At 47.9% G+C, this 15,160-nt stretch overlaps 1 protein-coding gene across 1 annotated transcript in view; it reads left to right on the plus strand.

Annotated features, from left to right (window-relative positions):
- The first annotated feature begins 6,332 nt into the window (after nucleotides 1-6,332).
- Nucleotides 6,333-15,160, plus strand: part of DCAF1 (DDB1 and CUL4 associated factor 1) — a 47,997-nt gene continuing 39,169 nt past the window's right edge. Inside the window, exons 1-2 of the mRNA XM_058812704.1 lie at nucleotides 6,333-6,392; nucleotides 11,946-12,063. Coding sequence (XP_058668687.1) covers nucleotides 11,954-12,063 — 110 coding nt within the window. The 5' untranslated portion in view covers nucleotides 6,333-6,392; nucleotides 11,946-11,953. The remainder of the gene's footprint in view (nucleotides 6,393-11,945; nucleotides 12,064-15,160) is intronic.

Genomic DNA, 15,160 nt, shown 5'->3' on the forward strand with positions numbered 1-15,160 from the left:
ATTAGGATTTCCTATGATGAACCCCACATAGTTGTTATTAAGACCCTTGGTGGAATCCCTCCATAATAAAACAACTCATAAACACAAAATCGCCATCTGCACATGTGCCTGCCACCATTATAGCCCACTCTCACCAACTTGCTTATTGTTTCCATGTGCATCAAAACTGAGACATAAATACACTTGACCTAATTAACTCCTATAGAGAGATGTCATGAGGAAAGCAGATGTAAAATCTGCACTTAAGGCCTGATAAAAAGGAAAAAAAGAAAAAAAAAAAAAGAAAAACCAGAAAAAACCCCAAAAACTCTCCCCTTAAAAAGGCTAGTAGTCTTAAAATGGTACTTTCCCCTGGTTCTGTTTAGTCTTTGTTTTTTAAAGTTGCTATTGTTGCAAGCAATCCCTAAGATCCTTGTTGCTGGAAAACATAAGGAAGAATTTGTTTGTATTCCCAGTGTGTGTCTTGCAGGCATTTCACAGTGTGCTGTGCAAAGTCTTTTCTTGCTTCCTTCTGTACGAAGAGTTTCCTTTGCTGGTTGTTTCCTAGAGTAACAAAACAGATTAAAAAAGGGAAAACCCTTGTTAAACCACAAAAACTAGCAAGGGATTTTGTGTAGTGCCTGAAATGAACTTTTAACATTCCCCATTTAGAGAAATGAGTTTAGTCAGGAAATGATGTCTTGTTGCCATGATATCACTTTCTGTGTACTAACTGCCCCCAACTTTTCTCATGTTCTCCCTTGTATATTCTCTGTGCATGGTTTATCTGTCCACTTCCAGTCTCCCAAAGGCTTTTTCCTTTCATAGCCTCATACCTCTTCATAGCTCATATATCACAGGACACACCAATAACCCCATTTTTTCAGTAATTTAGGAAAAAGGGGAGGTATGAAAATCTGCCTGAAGTTGCTCTGTGTGTGTGCGAGAAGATGAGCACAAAGCTCTGAGCAAGACTGCAGCAGCAGAGTGGTCAGGATTTGGGGGCCATGCTGCTGCAAGCCAGAGGTGCATGGCAGTGTATACTTCATGCAACAGTGATCACTTTGTACTATTGAACTTTTTTGTTGACTTTCAGCCTCCAAACGCAGATGTGCTGTCACTCAGATGCTCAGCTAGGCAGAGTTATGTGCTCTTGGCATCACACTGACTGTCTGAATGGAGAGTTTTGGCACCAGCCTGTTTGGAAGAGAGCTTTTTGCCTGCTCATGTTCTCATTAGTATCTGAGCTGATGAACGACATTCTTCTGCATTTCCATGCTCCTAGATACAGATCTGGCTTCTGTCTCAGTCTGGGTTAAACGCTCAGGGGGAGCTGGCTGGGCAGCCTGTGTCTGCACTGCTGAATCCCTACAAACACAGGAGAGCTGGGGAGCACCTGCCTGATGGGGATCCTGCAGATCCTGTCAGTGTCCAGAAGAGTTAGTGCAGGTGGCCATGGGAAGGTCCTTGATGCTTTCAAGAGTGATCTGCTTCTACTCATCTACAGTAGTTAAACAAGACAAAGCTGTAGCTCTGCCAAAATGTAGGTGTCTTCCTGGCCCCTCCTCATAAATAGCTTAGCTGGTTTTAGTTTGTGATGCTGTTTTAGCTTTTTAGCTCCAGCCCAGAGAAAGCCTGCCCCAGAAGTGTTGCTCTCAGTCTTCTATCACTCTTTCCTCTCCCCACAAGCACCCACCCTTGAAATCCTCTTCCAGCAGGAGCCATCAGCCTGCTGTCACTGTTCCCCTGTCATTGTATCTCTGTGAGAAACTTCTTCTTGAGCTTTGCTTGGCCTTTTCTTCTGGAAGGAAACCCCAAATGCTCTCTCCACACACAAGAGCAGGCATAATTCTCAGAATAGGTGGCAACTCCATTCCCTGGATCAGCGCCCGCCTCTGCTGCCCTCCGTGTGTTTCCTCTTTGCATCCCATTGATGAGCGAGCCTCCCCTGCCTTTCCCACCGTCACTCAGAAATAGCAAAAGAGCACAGGCACAATTCCATTGAATGAACACATTTCGCCTGCCCTTTTACATATGATGTCTCTCTCCAGTTGTTGGGTGGTTTTGCTCTGCGTGTGTGAGTACACAGATGGCTCCTCTAAGCACCTCGGCCCCGGATGATTGCTTGTTAATTTTTGCTTTGGGCTATTTTGAGCTTTTTCCTCTCTTACCGAGAGGACTTTGGTGTGGTGCGATGATGCCGGTGTGCCACCTAGTGATTGAGCTATTCCCTTGTCGCACATCATTGATCGGAACACTCGGTGCACGGATTCTGCCCCATTTGCTCACCTGGATCTCAGGTAACCTGCGGCAATGCCTGCAGCCCCTTGCTCTGCTCAGTCTGTCCAGGCAGAGGGGATCCCACTGAACTGCTTTTCCCTGCTTATTTCACTTTGTACCTTTTTCCCTCCCTTTGTACCTCTTTCTACTGTATTACCTGCAGTCTCTGTGAAGCGGACAAGAAATGGGAGAACATTTGAGGGGTGCCAGCTTGCAGGTCACCCATGGCCATAATTAATCCATCAGGCAATATATTTTGTACAACATGAAAATTTAGCACTAGATACATGTCAATCAGATGCTCTGGGGAAGTCTAGACAGTATTTAAAGCCCTTTAGGCATGAGGGGTATCATTGCAGATATTTATCTGCTTCACACCTCATAAACCCACTTCTGAACTATTTGGGCAGATCCAGGCTGGGAGAGCAATAGATGGGGTTGGAACTGAGGCCTTTTTGTCAGGGTTTTGTGCCTGCTGGCCACTCCCAGATTCCCAAAGGCACCCAGGAGACTGGCAGGGTGGGAGGGGGAAGGCACTGGGCACAGAGGTGCATCGCAGCCCGCTGGCCTCCAATGCCGCCCTGGCAGTGAGCTCTGCTCCAGGTGCAGCTCCCCAGACTGTCAGACCTCCTGCCCCCCGGGGCATGGGCGTTGCACAGAAACTCCCTCAGCTCAGAGCAGCTGAGCAGAGCAGGTTCAGACCCTGCCAAAGGCTCACGTCCCGGCATTGTACCCTTCCCTGGATGCTGCTGGGAGATCCAGCACTGTACCCTTCCCTGGATGCTGCTGGGAGATCCAGCATTGTACCCTTCCCTGGATGTTGCTGGGAAATCCAGCATTGTACCCTTCCCTGGATGCTGCTGGGAGATCCAGCATTGTACCCTTCCCTGGATGTTGCTGGGAAATCCAGCATTGTACCCTTCCCTGGATGCTGCTGGGAGATCCAGCATTGTACCCTTCCCTGGATGCTGCTGGGAGATCCAGCATTGTACCCTTCCCTGGATGCTGCTGGGAGATCCAGCACTGTACCCTTCCCTGGATGCTGCTGGGAGATCCAGCATTGTACCCTTCCCTGGATGCTGCTGGGAGATCCAGCCGGCTGCTGGGTGCAGCTGCAGAGGGATCCAGAGTGCTGGGAAGGGACTGAACTCTATTCCTGAGCTCACTGCTCACATGCCATGAGTCACACAGCAAAACTGTGCTGCAGAGGCTGGTTCTGCTGGGTCAGTGAGCACTGTCACAGCTGCCCTTCAATAGGAGCTCAGCTGCAGGGAGAAACACGGTGACAAGCAAACTGAGACCTGCAGGAGGATGGGGAAATTAGTGACAGGTTAAGTGTAGGAAGTCAACAAACTTTGTCACTGTAGATCTGTGTTGGAGGTCAAGGTGAGCAATTACTCCTAAAAGCCTAAAGAATCCATCCTGTCCTCTCCTCGTAGGGCAGCTGTGGTGAGGTGTCTCTGAATGTTGTGATTTTTTTGATAATGACCTTTTTCTCATTCTCAGAGTAAAGGTCTGTTCAGGCAGAAGGTGAAGTTGCAGCCTGGGTCTGGGGCTCTCTGCCTTTGCCAGCAGCTGTGAGAGTTGAAGCATTCCAGACAATTTTCCACCCCTGTCTGTACTCAAGGCATCCTTTGGAAACACAATTTGTGTCTTCCTGGCCTCTCCCACAGTGCTGCTCCTCCTCTGATCCCACAGCTAATTGTCCTTAAGTCTAGAAGATTATTAGGGCCCCATGAAATGGGTTTATCCTCTCCTGTAAACCACAGTGTTGAGGTGATCTGGGATGTGACAGCAGTGGGGAGAAGTGGTTCCTTTGTTCAAGGAGCCTCAAGCTGTGACTCAGCCATAAGTCATTGTTGCTGTCAGGTGGCTATCCCATGGAATATGTTGTTCTTCTGGCTGGGGAGCTCAAGGAGCTGAACCTTCCCTTCCTTGCACACCACAGGTCTCTCTCTCAGCTACAAGATCCCACAGGGCAAGAGGTGCCAGCTCACTGCTGACCTCTCATTTTTATTGCTCTGCAATCCACATCCATATTTTGCATTTCTTTTGTGGCTTTTTCCCCTTCAATTGCATCATTAAGGTGAAGTGTTGTTGTGAGGGTGGGGGCTCACTCACTGCATCCAATGCTGCAGGATTCCCACTCATTATCCTGGAGTTAATCAAGACTGACAGTCAAATGTTGCAAGTGTGGTAGCAGAATCTCTACCTGTGCAAACACTGCCCAGGGCGGGGATTTATGCAGTTGCAGTGCAAGAAAGTGGATTAATGTGGACACTGTGGGGCATCTTAGACAGGAATGGTGCTTATGAAGCTTTTCCTTGAGAGGGAGGGCTCTCTTTCCCCTTGTTTACTCAATTTTTATTCATAATTATTATTCCATGAGAAAGACTTCTGCTAGTACCTGGACAATTACTAGAGCACAGCAGCATAAACTGGGATTTCATTGCTTCCATGCTGTTTTGTTCCTGACAGGTGAGCCAGCAGGACTCCCACCTGCCCTGTGGGAAACAAGAATGTTGGACTGAATCCTTCCCAAACATCTTTGAGATGTGGAAATGCAGGAGCTGGAGGCCTGAGCATTTCAGGCAGTTTGTGAGGAGGCTGTGGCAGAGCTAGGGGCTGGCTGCAAGCTGTGCCCTGTGCCAGCAACGTGCCAGGCCCTGGCAATGAGCAGCAGGCTCTGACTCTCCTCACCTGCTCAGGTGAGCTGGGAACTGAACACCAATTTCTGTGAGAAGTGACCCTTTCTCCAGTGCACCATGGATATGGCAGGAACTGGAAACCTTAATTTTGCTCTCAGCCCTTTGAACGTGGAGATGAGCAGGGGAATGCTGACCTCTGCAGCTCCTGCTGAACAGCCCCACGGCTGCCTCGAGGCTCCCAGGTGCCATGCAGGGGAGGGAAGGTGCAACTGTGGATGTGATGATCTTTTCTAGATAATACCGCTGCAGGCAGGTCTGACACTTTTGAGACTGCAGCCAGCCAAGAGGGCCTGGGTGAGGAGTGTGCTTTTCCAGACTTTCCTTCCCCTCAGCAGAGGTAACTTCGCTGAGAGCACGTGGATCATCACTCCATCCAGCAGGGCAAGGGACTGTGCCGAGTGACAGCTCGTTGCCACTGTAAAGCACACAGAGCAGGGGTACTCTCACTGTGGAACCAACAAAGAAAAGCAATCCCAGAGGAGCAGGACGTGGAAGGCACCCAGGGATGGGCTGTGCAGAGCTGAAGGGTTTCTTTGCACACAGACTCTTCCATGGCAGGCAGGTGCATAACTTCTGCAGCGACGGAGGGAAGGACAGGGAGGTGGAGAAGCTCTCCGAGCTCATAATGAGCAGCTGCAGGGAGGGTGGGAACGTGGGAAGAGGAGTCTCCTCTTCCTCCTTTGTTATGGTCCAGGGCAGGGAGGAGGTGGGTGCTCAGTTCCGCTGTGGGGTTTAACCACAGCTGCCAAAACCAGCGCTGGTTTAAGTGTGGAGCAGCAGGACGCGACTCCTTTCCAAGCTGGAAATAGGAGGAATCACTCTGGGGCAGGAGCCGAGCTCTCCTGCAAGCTCCCCTCCCTGTGGAACATCTCGCTGTCCAGCTGGAGGTGAACACCACAGCGAACAATGTCCAGCCTTGGGAAAGGAGGAGCAGGCGCAGCTGGTGATGTCCCGCCTTGGGGCTGTAGAGCGGATGGCGGCGTGCCCAGCAACGCGCCGCTATCGGGGCGGACACGCAGGTATCGGGGCCGACAGCTGCTGCTTGGCGGCTCCTCCGTGTCACGCCGGGCCGCGGAGCCAACAGCCTCGCCCCTCACCCGGAGTGCAACTGGTGGAGCACCTATCGCTCCGCCCGGAGCCACCGTGCTGGGCAATGGCGGCGCGCCGAGAACTACAACTCCCAGCACCCCCTGCGGCGGCAGCTCCGGAGGACGCGCATGCGCCCGGCGCGAACTCCCTTTCCCGGCAGGCCGGCCGAGCGCGCGGCCCCCGCCCCTCTCCCTCAGGGCCGTGACGCGCTCTCCGTGACGCAGCACGGTGACGCAAAAAAGTGTGCGCCCTCCAGAGCGATCGCGGCCGCCGCGGGGTGCGCGGGGCCGGCAGCAGGGGCCGGGGGCGGCGGCGGCACCGCGGGGCAGCGCTCAGGTACCGGGGCCGGGGTGGGCGGGACGCGCCGCCGCCGCCGCCGCCGCTGCCGCCGCTTCCCCGGAGCCTCGCCGGGCCGGGCCGGTTGGCGGCCGCGGCCTCCGCGCCGGGCAGGGGCAGCGGCGCGGGGTGTAGGGGGGGCGCCTGAGGGGCGCGGGGTCGGCTGCGGGTCCGCCCCCGCGCTAGGGGGCGCCCTCGGGGCGGGGGGCCCGGTGGGCCCGGGCCGGCCTGGCCTGGCCTGTCCCGCCCGGCCTGGCCTGGCCTGTCCCCCCCGTCCCGTCCCGTCCCCCCCGGCGGGACCGGGCCTGCGCCGCCCCGCCCGGCCCGGCCCGCCCCCTGCGCCGGCTCTTCCTCCTGCGCCGGGCCCGCTGGGGCGGGCGGATCTCTGGCCCTTCGCTCCCCCGCTCTGGTCTCTGCCGAGCTCTAAACGTTGGGGCCGCCCGTGCGTCCCGCGGAGCCGGCCCGGGCCGTGCGGGACCCCCGGCAGCTGTCACCGGCCGCCCCCGCGAGGCGCGGCCCGCGTGTTTCCCCTTGCAGCCGCGCGAAGAGGAATTGGTGTTGAAACGGAGCGGAGCGGGGCTTTTTTTTTCTTTTTTTTTCTTTTTTTTTCCCCTTATTTTGTAGACAGCAGAAGTTTGTTCCTGTTTTTGGGCTTGTCGTGCCAGATCAGAACGTAGTTCTAAGTTTGTTTTGTAAAAGGAGAAATTTCAGGAAACTGAATAACCTTGTGGTTTTCCCTGTCCTTAAAATGCCTTAATTAAAAAAAAAAAAGAAAGAAAAAAACCAAAACAACCGAGTTTTTAAGCAAATACTTAAAGGCAAGATTAGGGATATGTTCAGTATAACAGCCAGTTTGGAGCTCTGTCAAACAAGAAGTTGAACAAACGTAGACTTCCCTCAGTGTAGGAAGGACACCAAACCATGTTTTGTGCTCCAGAGATTCCGAGGCTTTTCTTACTTGGTGGTTTTGTTATTTCCACAAGTGAATTTCAGTGTTGACACTTTGTGATACTTTAACTTCCACGTGGTTATTTCAGGCTCAACATGTTTAGACAAATAGCTGTCAGGTGCCTCATCTCTTTAAAGGATATTTGTGATGGGAGGGAGAATTTTATTTTTTTCTTAAAGTAAGGAATTCTTTGTGTTAAAGCATTAACATAAATGAACCTACAAATGTACTGCTCAGCTTTGCTTGGCAATTAACTAGATTCCAACTCATTAGTGGCACATTATTACTTTAGTCTTCCCTACATTTTGTCCTCAGCCATACTTAGAATCAGTTTTGGGACCAATGTCAAACTGGACTATTTAAGCTGGCCCAAAGTGCAGTTATTGGAATCTGAGTTGCCCCTGTGCATGTGGAATTACAAATCTTCATGTAATTTTTGTCCTTTAATGTGCACATTAGTTTAAATGTGCAGTCTTTCTACAAAGTGATCTAAATTGTGGTTTTTGGGACATTTTTTTTTTGCTTGAGGTATAATTTTTTGTTTTATTATATAGCTCATTCATTTGGCATTTAAATTGCTAAGTTAGGCCTTTTGTGTTCATTTCCCAAATAACCAAACTGTTGGTTTTCAGATTTTACAAGTATATTTATATTCTCTAAGAGGTTTCATGCTTTAAAATGTTTATCTGTGAGGCGTCGGTGTGTTCAGAGCCTGCTGATCCTTTCCCTGAGCTCAGCATCAGTCAGGGAAGGAGCTGCAGTGGTGTTGCAGTTGGTGTGAGGCTTCACTGGACAGAAGGGTGGAGCTGAATTGCTCCAACTGTTCCAGGCACTCAGGCAAGGTTTGTGGTGAGAGGTCACTGGAATTTGATTACCTTGCTGTTCAGAGGTGTCTCACTGAGGTGACTCAAGTGTCAGAGGTTTCAAAAACATGAGAGCACCTTGAGGAATCTGTGTCTCGGTACTCTCCGAGTTTCCCTTTAGTGTCACATTCTTACAGCCAAGCTCAGAAGAGAGAAATGCCCATAAAGGTTTTGCTGTGGCACAGCAGTGCCAGGCAGTGTTTGGCATTACAGCCTTTGCTGTGGCACAGCAGTGCCAGGCAGTGTTTGGCCTTACAGCCTTTGCTGTGGCACAGCAGTGCCAGGCAGTGTTTGGCCTTACAGCCTTTGCTGTGGCACAGCAGTGCCAGGCAGTGTTTGGCATTACAGCCTTTGCTGTGGCACAGCAGTGCCAGGCAGTGTTTGGCCTTACAGCCTTTGCTGTGGCACAGCAGTGCCAGGCAGTGTTTGGCCTTACAGCCTTTGCTGTGGCACAGCAGTGCCAGGCAGTGTTTGGCATTACAGCAATGCCAGGCAGTGTCTGCCATTACCACAGTGCCAGGAGCACCAGGCACAGTGTGCTGCAACAGCCACATCTGAGTTTGCAGTGGCCACCAAGGTGGTTGAGACTGCAAATATTTGTCTTTCAAAGTCAAATCCTTTGAGTAAGTGCTTTATGTTTTGTTAATATTGATTCTAAATATATTTTGGCAATAACACTGTTTGGGATAAAATCCCATTCCTTAGATTATTAGATGTTCAAAGTGAAATCTGTAGTAGGCTGTGATTTTCAAAACTTATTAAGAGAAAAAAATTACATCCCTCTGCCCCCTTCTCTCCCCGAATTTAAATCTGATGGGTTTTGCTGGTTCTTGGAGAGCAATTTAAGATTGGATTTTTTCAGCAACTTGTGCTGAAAGGGGAAGTAGTGCAAGTCAGAGCTGTTCTCCCAGGTTTCCTCTCCATCAGGCCAGGTGTGTTGCTGACAGTTACAGGTTGGTTCATTTCATTTATGTTCTTGTCTTCTCTGCAGAGCTCTTCACTTTGGTTTAAGCTGTAATTCCTGAAAAAAGTGAGCACAGTAGGAGTTTCTGTGGTGCCATCTAAAATAATTGTATTTATTTGAATAGATTGGAATGGATAAGCCTGTGGAAGGGAGGAGGTGCCTTGGCAAGACATTCATTGTCACTGCTGAGTCCCAGTAGAAAGGGTGGCATTTCTATGCTATAACTTAATTTTAGGAAAACAGCTCTCTGTCAGCACCAGTTCTTTAGACCAATAATGAGCTTTATTGAGGCAGGTTTTAGGGATAACTGGGATTTTTCACTTGGTTTTGGGGTAGCACAAGGTGTCCCAGAGGGCAGTGAGCAGTTCCTGTGGTGTTCTGGCTGGGACTTTGTTGACCTGTTGCAGGTACTGCTGAACCTTTTCTGTTTTCCAGCAGGAGCAGTAGAGGGTTGTTAGAAGAAGTAAATTGTTTTCCAGATTGCAGGGGAGCCTGCACAGGCCCTGAACAAGCTCTGAGGTCACAGGGCCCTTTTTGCTGTATCCCTTGAGTACAGAATGGAGATGGGGGTGTCTGAATGTGGATTCTGTTACAGCACTTGGGTTCTGAGGCCCAGAGTGGATTTGTCTGAATGTTTTTCTGTGATATTTAAAAGCTCTGAAGAGCTACTGGCAAGTGGTGTTCAGTTAATGAAAAAGGAAATGGAACTTAATGAGCTTGGAGTAGTTTTTATTTTTGAAGGTGTTTTGGAAGTGTGTCTGTGTGTACAATCTCATTATGTTTTTACCTGCATCTAGGTAGTGTTTCTTCCTAAGCAATTTATGCATTTGCATTGAATTTCCTGATGTAGTTCTGAAATGAATGAATGAATAATGAGTGCCCTAGATAAAATCATAATTACTTGTGATTTAGGAAGCATTATCTTTCGTCATGCTTAGGTAGTTTTTTTGTTAGCATATGTCCAGTGCATATAGTACTTAACAAAATGGTATTCTAGTAGTCACAGGTTTATCTTTTCATTGTCTTTGGCTGATAACTTCTGTGCAGTTTCTACTGGTTTAATCTTCAGCCAGTGTTCTTAACTTCATGTTTCCCATTTAACTAACCAGTCACAGTACATTAAATTCAGGAGCACCTATGGGACAAGAGGTAGAACTGTAGGATTGTTCATCCATTCCCTGAGTGAGGAGAAGTTTTAAACCAATTGGAGGTGTCCAGCACACAGTTAAATTGTGGGGATGTTTTTCAGGGACAGCTTGGGCTATAAATGCATATATAATCTCTGCTATGGCTGCCTTTAGTCTGCCATTTGACTGGCACCTGAACATGTATTTCAGGAGCTGATGTGTATGTCACTGTCTTAAACACTTCTGTATTTTACACTGGTTTGAAAGCTTCTTTCTCTGGGTCAGTTATGACAAATGGGTATTTAATCTCATGACAGATGGGTATTGGCTATGTTATGGCTAATGAAATGCTGGAAACCTTTGTGTGTTTTTGGATGTGAAGAAATCTGTTTTGCTTGGTGTACTCTCCCCTACATCCAATACCAAGTCAGTTTATAAATTATGTTTGGGTATTCCTTCCTCCAGAAATTACAACTCTTCACAGCAATCACAGTCTGTCAGGTTGGAAACTACGGCATGGCAATACCTTGAGACAGATTTTGTTCTAGTTGAAGCTGTTAATATTTCTAGTAGGTTTTTATCAGTTCGACAAAAGCTGACACCTGGAAATTTAAAGGCTTAAACAGAACCTACAGTGATAGTTCCCTTCATTAAATGATACTTCAACAAGTCACTCAGTGCTGTAGGAGTTTCTCACTTTTGAGGATGGGAAGATAAATCTTCTGTCAGCTGCTGTCATGCAAGTAAAGGCTGATAAATCTGAAGTAATTGCTCCAGTGCTCCCTCCTGTGATCATCCTCCCTTCCTCCTGGAGCCACTGGCTGTTCTTGGGAGCCCTGGAGGAGCTATGGAGGCCCTGAGGGAGCAGTGGAAGCCCTGGAGGAGCAGTGGAGGCCCTGAGGGAGCAGTGGAAGCTCTGAGGGAGCAGTGGAAGCCCTGGGGAAGCGGTTCAGACCCTGAGGGAGCAGTGGAAGCCCTGGAGGAGCTGTGCAGGCCCTGAGGGAGCAGTGGAAGCCCTGGAGGAGCTGTGCAGGCCCTGAGGGAGCAGTGGAAGCCCTGGAGGAGCTGTGCAGGCCCTGAGGGAGCAGTGCCCCCCTCTTTGCCACCACGGCTGCCCTGGGGCTGCTCCCACTGCCCGCAGCACTCAGGGGCTGCCTCTGCTCCTCAGCACTGTGGGCCCCAGGAGTTTGTTGGCACCTCCAGTGCTGCCTGCAGGGCATTAAAATGGGATGAGGACACTGATCACAATCTTGCTGTCCTGGCTGGGTTGGTTCTTGAGTAAATCACCACAAAGGGTAACTCAGGTCTGCTCCTGGAGTTGAGGTAGAGCTTTTGAAAGGCTCAGGCAGTGAACACAGTGTGGTGAGCTGTGCATTCCAGACAGCCTGGTCAGGGCTGGGGAGCACCAGTCAGGACTTGTGTTCAGAGGTGCACATGTTCTTTAGTCTGCAGGCAAAGGACCGGAAAGAAACTTTCACATTTGAAAGCACTGTTCTGTCACTTTGTCTTCTCACTCCTTTTTGCTGAGTATTATTTGCCTCTTTCAAATGACTTCTAATATTTGATTTAGATTGTTTCAAAGAATAAAAGAGTGGGATTTCTTGCTCATTTTTATGCCTTTTTTTGTCCTGGTTGTTACCTCTGCCTTAGGCTAAGCCATGACTTCAGGATCTGGGCATGTGGACTCCAAGGCTGAGCTCACTACTTTGCTTGAGCAATGGGAGAAAGAGCATGGCAGTGGGCAAGACATGGTCCCTATCCTCACCAGGTAAGATCTATTGAGCAAATCCCTAAGGCTGAATGGCTGAAGTTACATGACAGCAGCTTTTACCTTGTTTTTTCTTGAGGTGTTCACATACCTGATAATCTGTAATTCATTTTCTTGGTCTAGAAAATGAACCGTTAGTGTGGTATTTAAATAAAAACTTTTAATGACATCTTACACTGTCTCTACAAATTCCCTGAAATAGTAGAAGTCAGGAGCATCATTAAATGTTTGAAATAACTTTGATATCTTTACTTGAAGCTTGTAAAACATTCATTGTGGTGGGAAGCAAGGTGTGAGAGGTTTGAGATTGCAGTGATGTTGATCAGATTAAATGAAAGGGTGAGAGTAGGGTGAGTAGGAGGAGCTATATTGAGAAGGTATTAGTGAAGCTCATAGGGCATGTTTAAAGTGAAATTTTAAAACCTGATTGTTTTTTAAGCTGTGTGATGGTCGAGTGGCATTGTGTTGTGAGAAAAATGCCCCGGTCCAGTAAATTATTTGGGGTTGTTTAGGTAACACCATTAATTATAAGACAGTATCTAGTACAAAAGAAAGATTTGAATGATCAGTTGCATTTGTGTTTTCCCAAGCCAGGCTTCATTTGGGTAAACTGACATTACTCCTGCTTTAAGGGGAGATTTGCAGAAATTCCCCCAGTTCCTCACAGCTCTGCTGGCAGATCCATGGCCTGCCTCACGTGTGCAGGACTCAACTGCTCTGCAGTTCAGGAGCAGTCCAGGTGTCTCTTCTGCCTTGTTGGGTCAGACAAGTCAGTGCACAGAGCTGGAGCTGGCACTGTGTGGAAGTAACAGGAATCTGCTGGAGGTTCTTTGCTTAGGTCTGTGCTGTGCCTCACCCACTGGGCACAACTTCTTTGCTGTTCTTACTGCTTTTTAAAAATAGCAGCATAGGAGGAGGAGATGAGCAACAGAAAGCCAATCCTAAACACTTGAAAATTAGTGGGTCTCTTGAAAATCATGAGACTGGTTTTGGTGTATCTCAGTGTGTTGTCTGAAGGAAATCTGTGCTATTTCAAGGCTTTTTCTTGTGGGCATAACCAGAAATTTACTGTATTCGAAGAAATTTAAAGACATTTGAACTAAACGTATTTTTTTGTGCTTATAGCAGTCTGGCACTTCTTGCTCCCTCTCAGCTCCTGGAGCTCCCTATATTATTTATGCTCAGACAAGTCTGATAACTTTGTTGGTTCTCAAGGTTTCTGTGCAGCAGGCAGAGTGGTTATGAATGGTGAAGACTTGGGTATTTTTGCTTTAGTGGAGATAGTACAGATTTATTTAAGGTAGCTGGGGATTTCACCAGAAGTTAAAATCAGAAATTAGATTTACAGTGCTTCAGTTATCAATGAGAGCCATGTTTCTGTCTGTAGGAGAGAGTTTTAGCTATTTAGATGTTTAGAGTTGCTGGTAGAGATGCTCCTGAGCAATCTTCACCAACTGTAGCTTGCAGTGCCAATCTCCTGAGGCAGAGCAATGCCCTTGCATATTGGTTTGGTCTTAGGGCAGAGGGAGCTGTGGTCATACTTGTTGGTGAGTGATATTTCTCTACTTCCTTCCTCCTTGTGAGCTAAATGAAAGAAAACTTCCCTTTGTGGATGGGAGTCTGTTGAATGTGATGCTGAGGCAGCACAGGGGGGAGTGCAGTAACAGGACAAGGACAGCAACAGTTACAGCACCAGTTGCAGACCACAGCTGAGCTGTCACTTCCAAAAAGCTGGATTTACAAACACTTGAGTGTTAGAAGGTATGGACTAAAGAAATTGCTTGGAAAGCCTATCAGCAAAAAACAGATATGTAATATACATGGTTTTCAAAACTACTGTAAATTGAAATGATCCCGTAATAGTCTTTCTTCATAGATGCAAATCATGTTCAACCAATCAGGCAAATTGTGACTCAGATAATTTATTGTGTCCCAGGAGCCTCCTTCATCAAGGGAATAAATCAGCAGTTTAACATTGTAACTTCATCTCCACAAACCAGCTGTATTGTGGTGTGGGATGCTAGAGCACCTTATGCTCTGGCAATCTGCTGTAAAGGCTCAGGTTGGTCATTAATGCCAGGTGATGACACAAAGCAGGATTAGGGTGGCTTTGTTGTTCCATCTGGATCACTGGGGGCCTTGCAGAGTTGACAAACTTTTCTGTATACCCCTGCTCCCAAGGTGAGCTCAGTTTGTGGCAAGTGGAAATGAGGATCTGACTAACTTTCCAAACACAGTTGTAAAGAGAAAAAAAAAATAGAAGTAAAAGGCTCAGTGTAAATCCTACATCTTGTCTGCAGACTTGGAAATGGCTGCTGAACCAGTACAATGCCAAGTGAATGAAGGAAATCTTGAAACTTGAATAAAAGTTCTGTGGTTTTGTGAACTGTGTTTTGTTACAGCCCTGTATACCAGGTGCTATGTTAGAAGGCAGAAATGAGCTTTGGTAGTTATTTGACACTCGGTTGCTTCAATTGAGAATTGACAAAGCTGTTGGATCTAGATAGATTTATCTAAGTCAAGTCACAAACCACCTTTGTATGTGTTAGTTAAAAGAAGGGCATTGTAAGCAAGCTTGATTTTTCTCCTTTTTTCTTTTTTGAAAGTAAATTTCAAAGAGGCAATGTTTGTGTGGGGTTTTTGGTTTTTTTTTTTTTTTTTTTTTCTAATTTTGGTCAAACAGTTGTGAATAATTGTCTCAAAACCCTCCATAATTAGTGATTCACATTTGTCTTTCTTTGAGCCTGTGATAATGTTGTTGTCCCTGGAAGCACTGGGAGCTGGCTCGCTGCTTGGCTGCCTACCCAGACAGGATGCACTGGCCAGAGTGTTGTGCTCACTTTCCATGCTGCTTGTCTGTCCTTCCTGGCACATCACCAAAATGCTAATTATCACCTCAAAAGACCTGACAAGGCGAGAGTGCTGCTTCCCAGCTCCCCATTTGTCTGAGTTTTCTGTCAGCAGACATCCCTCAAGCTATTAGTTCTCATGGAAAAAAATGAGGAGCTGGCAGTGGAGTATTTAAGTGACTTGCTTGTGCCAGAATTTCTTGAGAGCTCAAGCTGTGCCTCCTATTATTAACAAGGGACACAATTTG

This window comes from Ammospiza caudacuta, chromosome 12 (genome assembly GCF_027887145.1).
Source record: "Ammospiza caudacuta isolate bAmmCau1 chromosome 12, bAmmCau1.pri, whole genome shotgun sequence".
NCBI lineage: Eukaryota > Metazoa > Chordata > Aves > Passeriformes > Passerellidae > Ammospiza > Ammospiza caudacuta.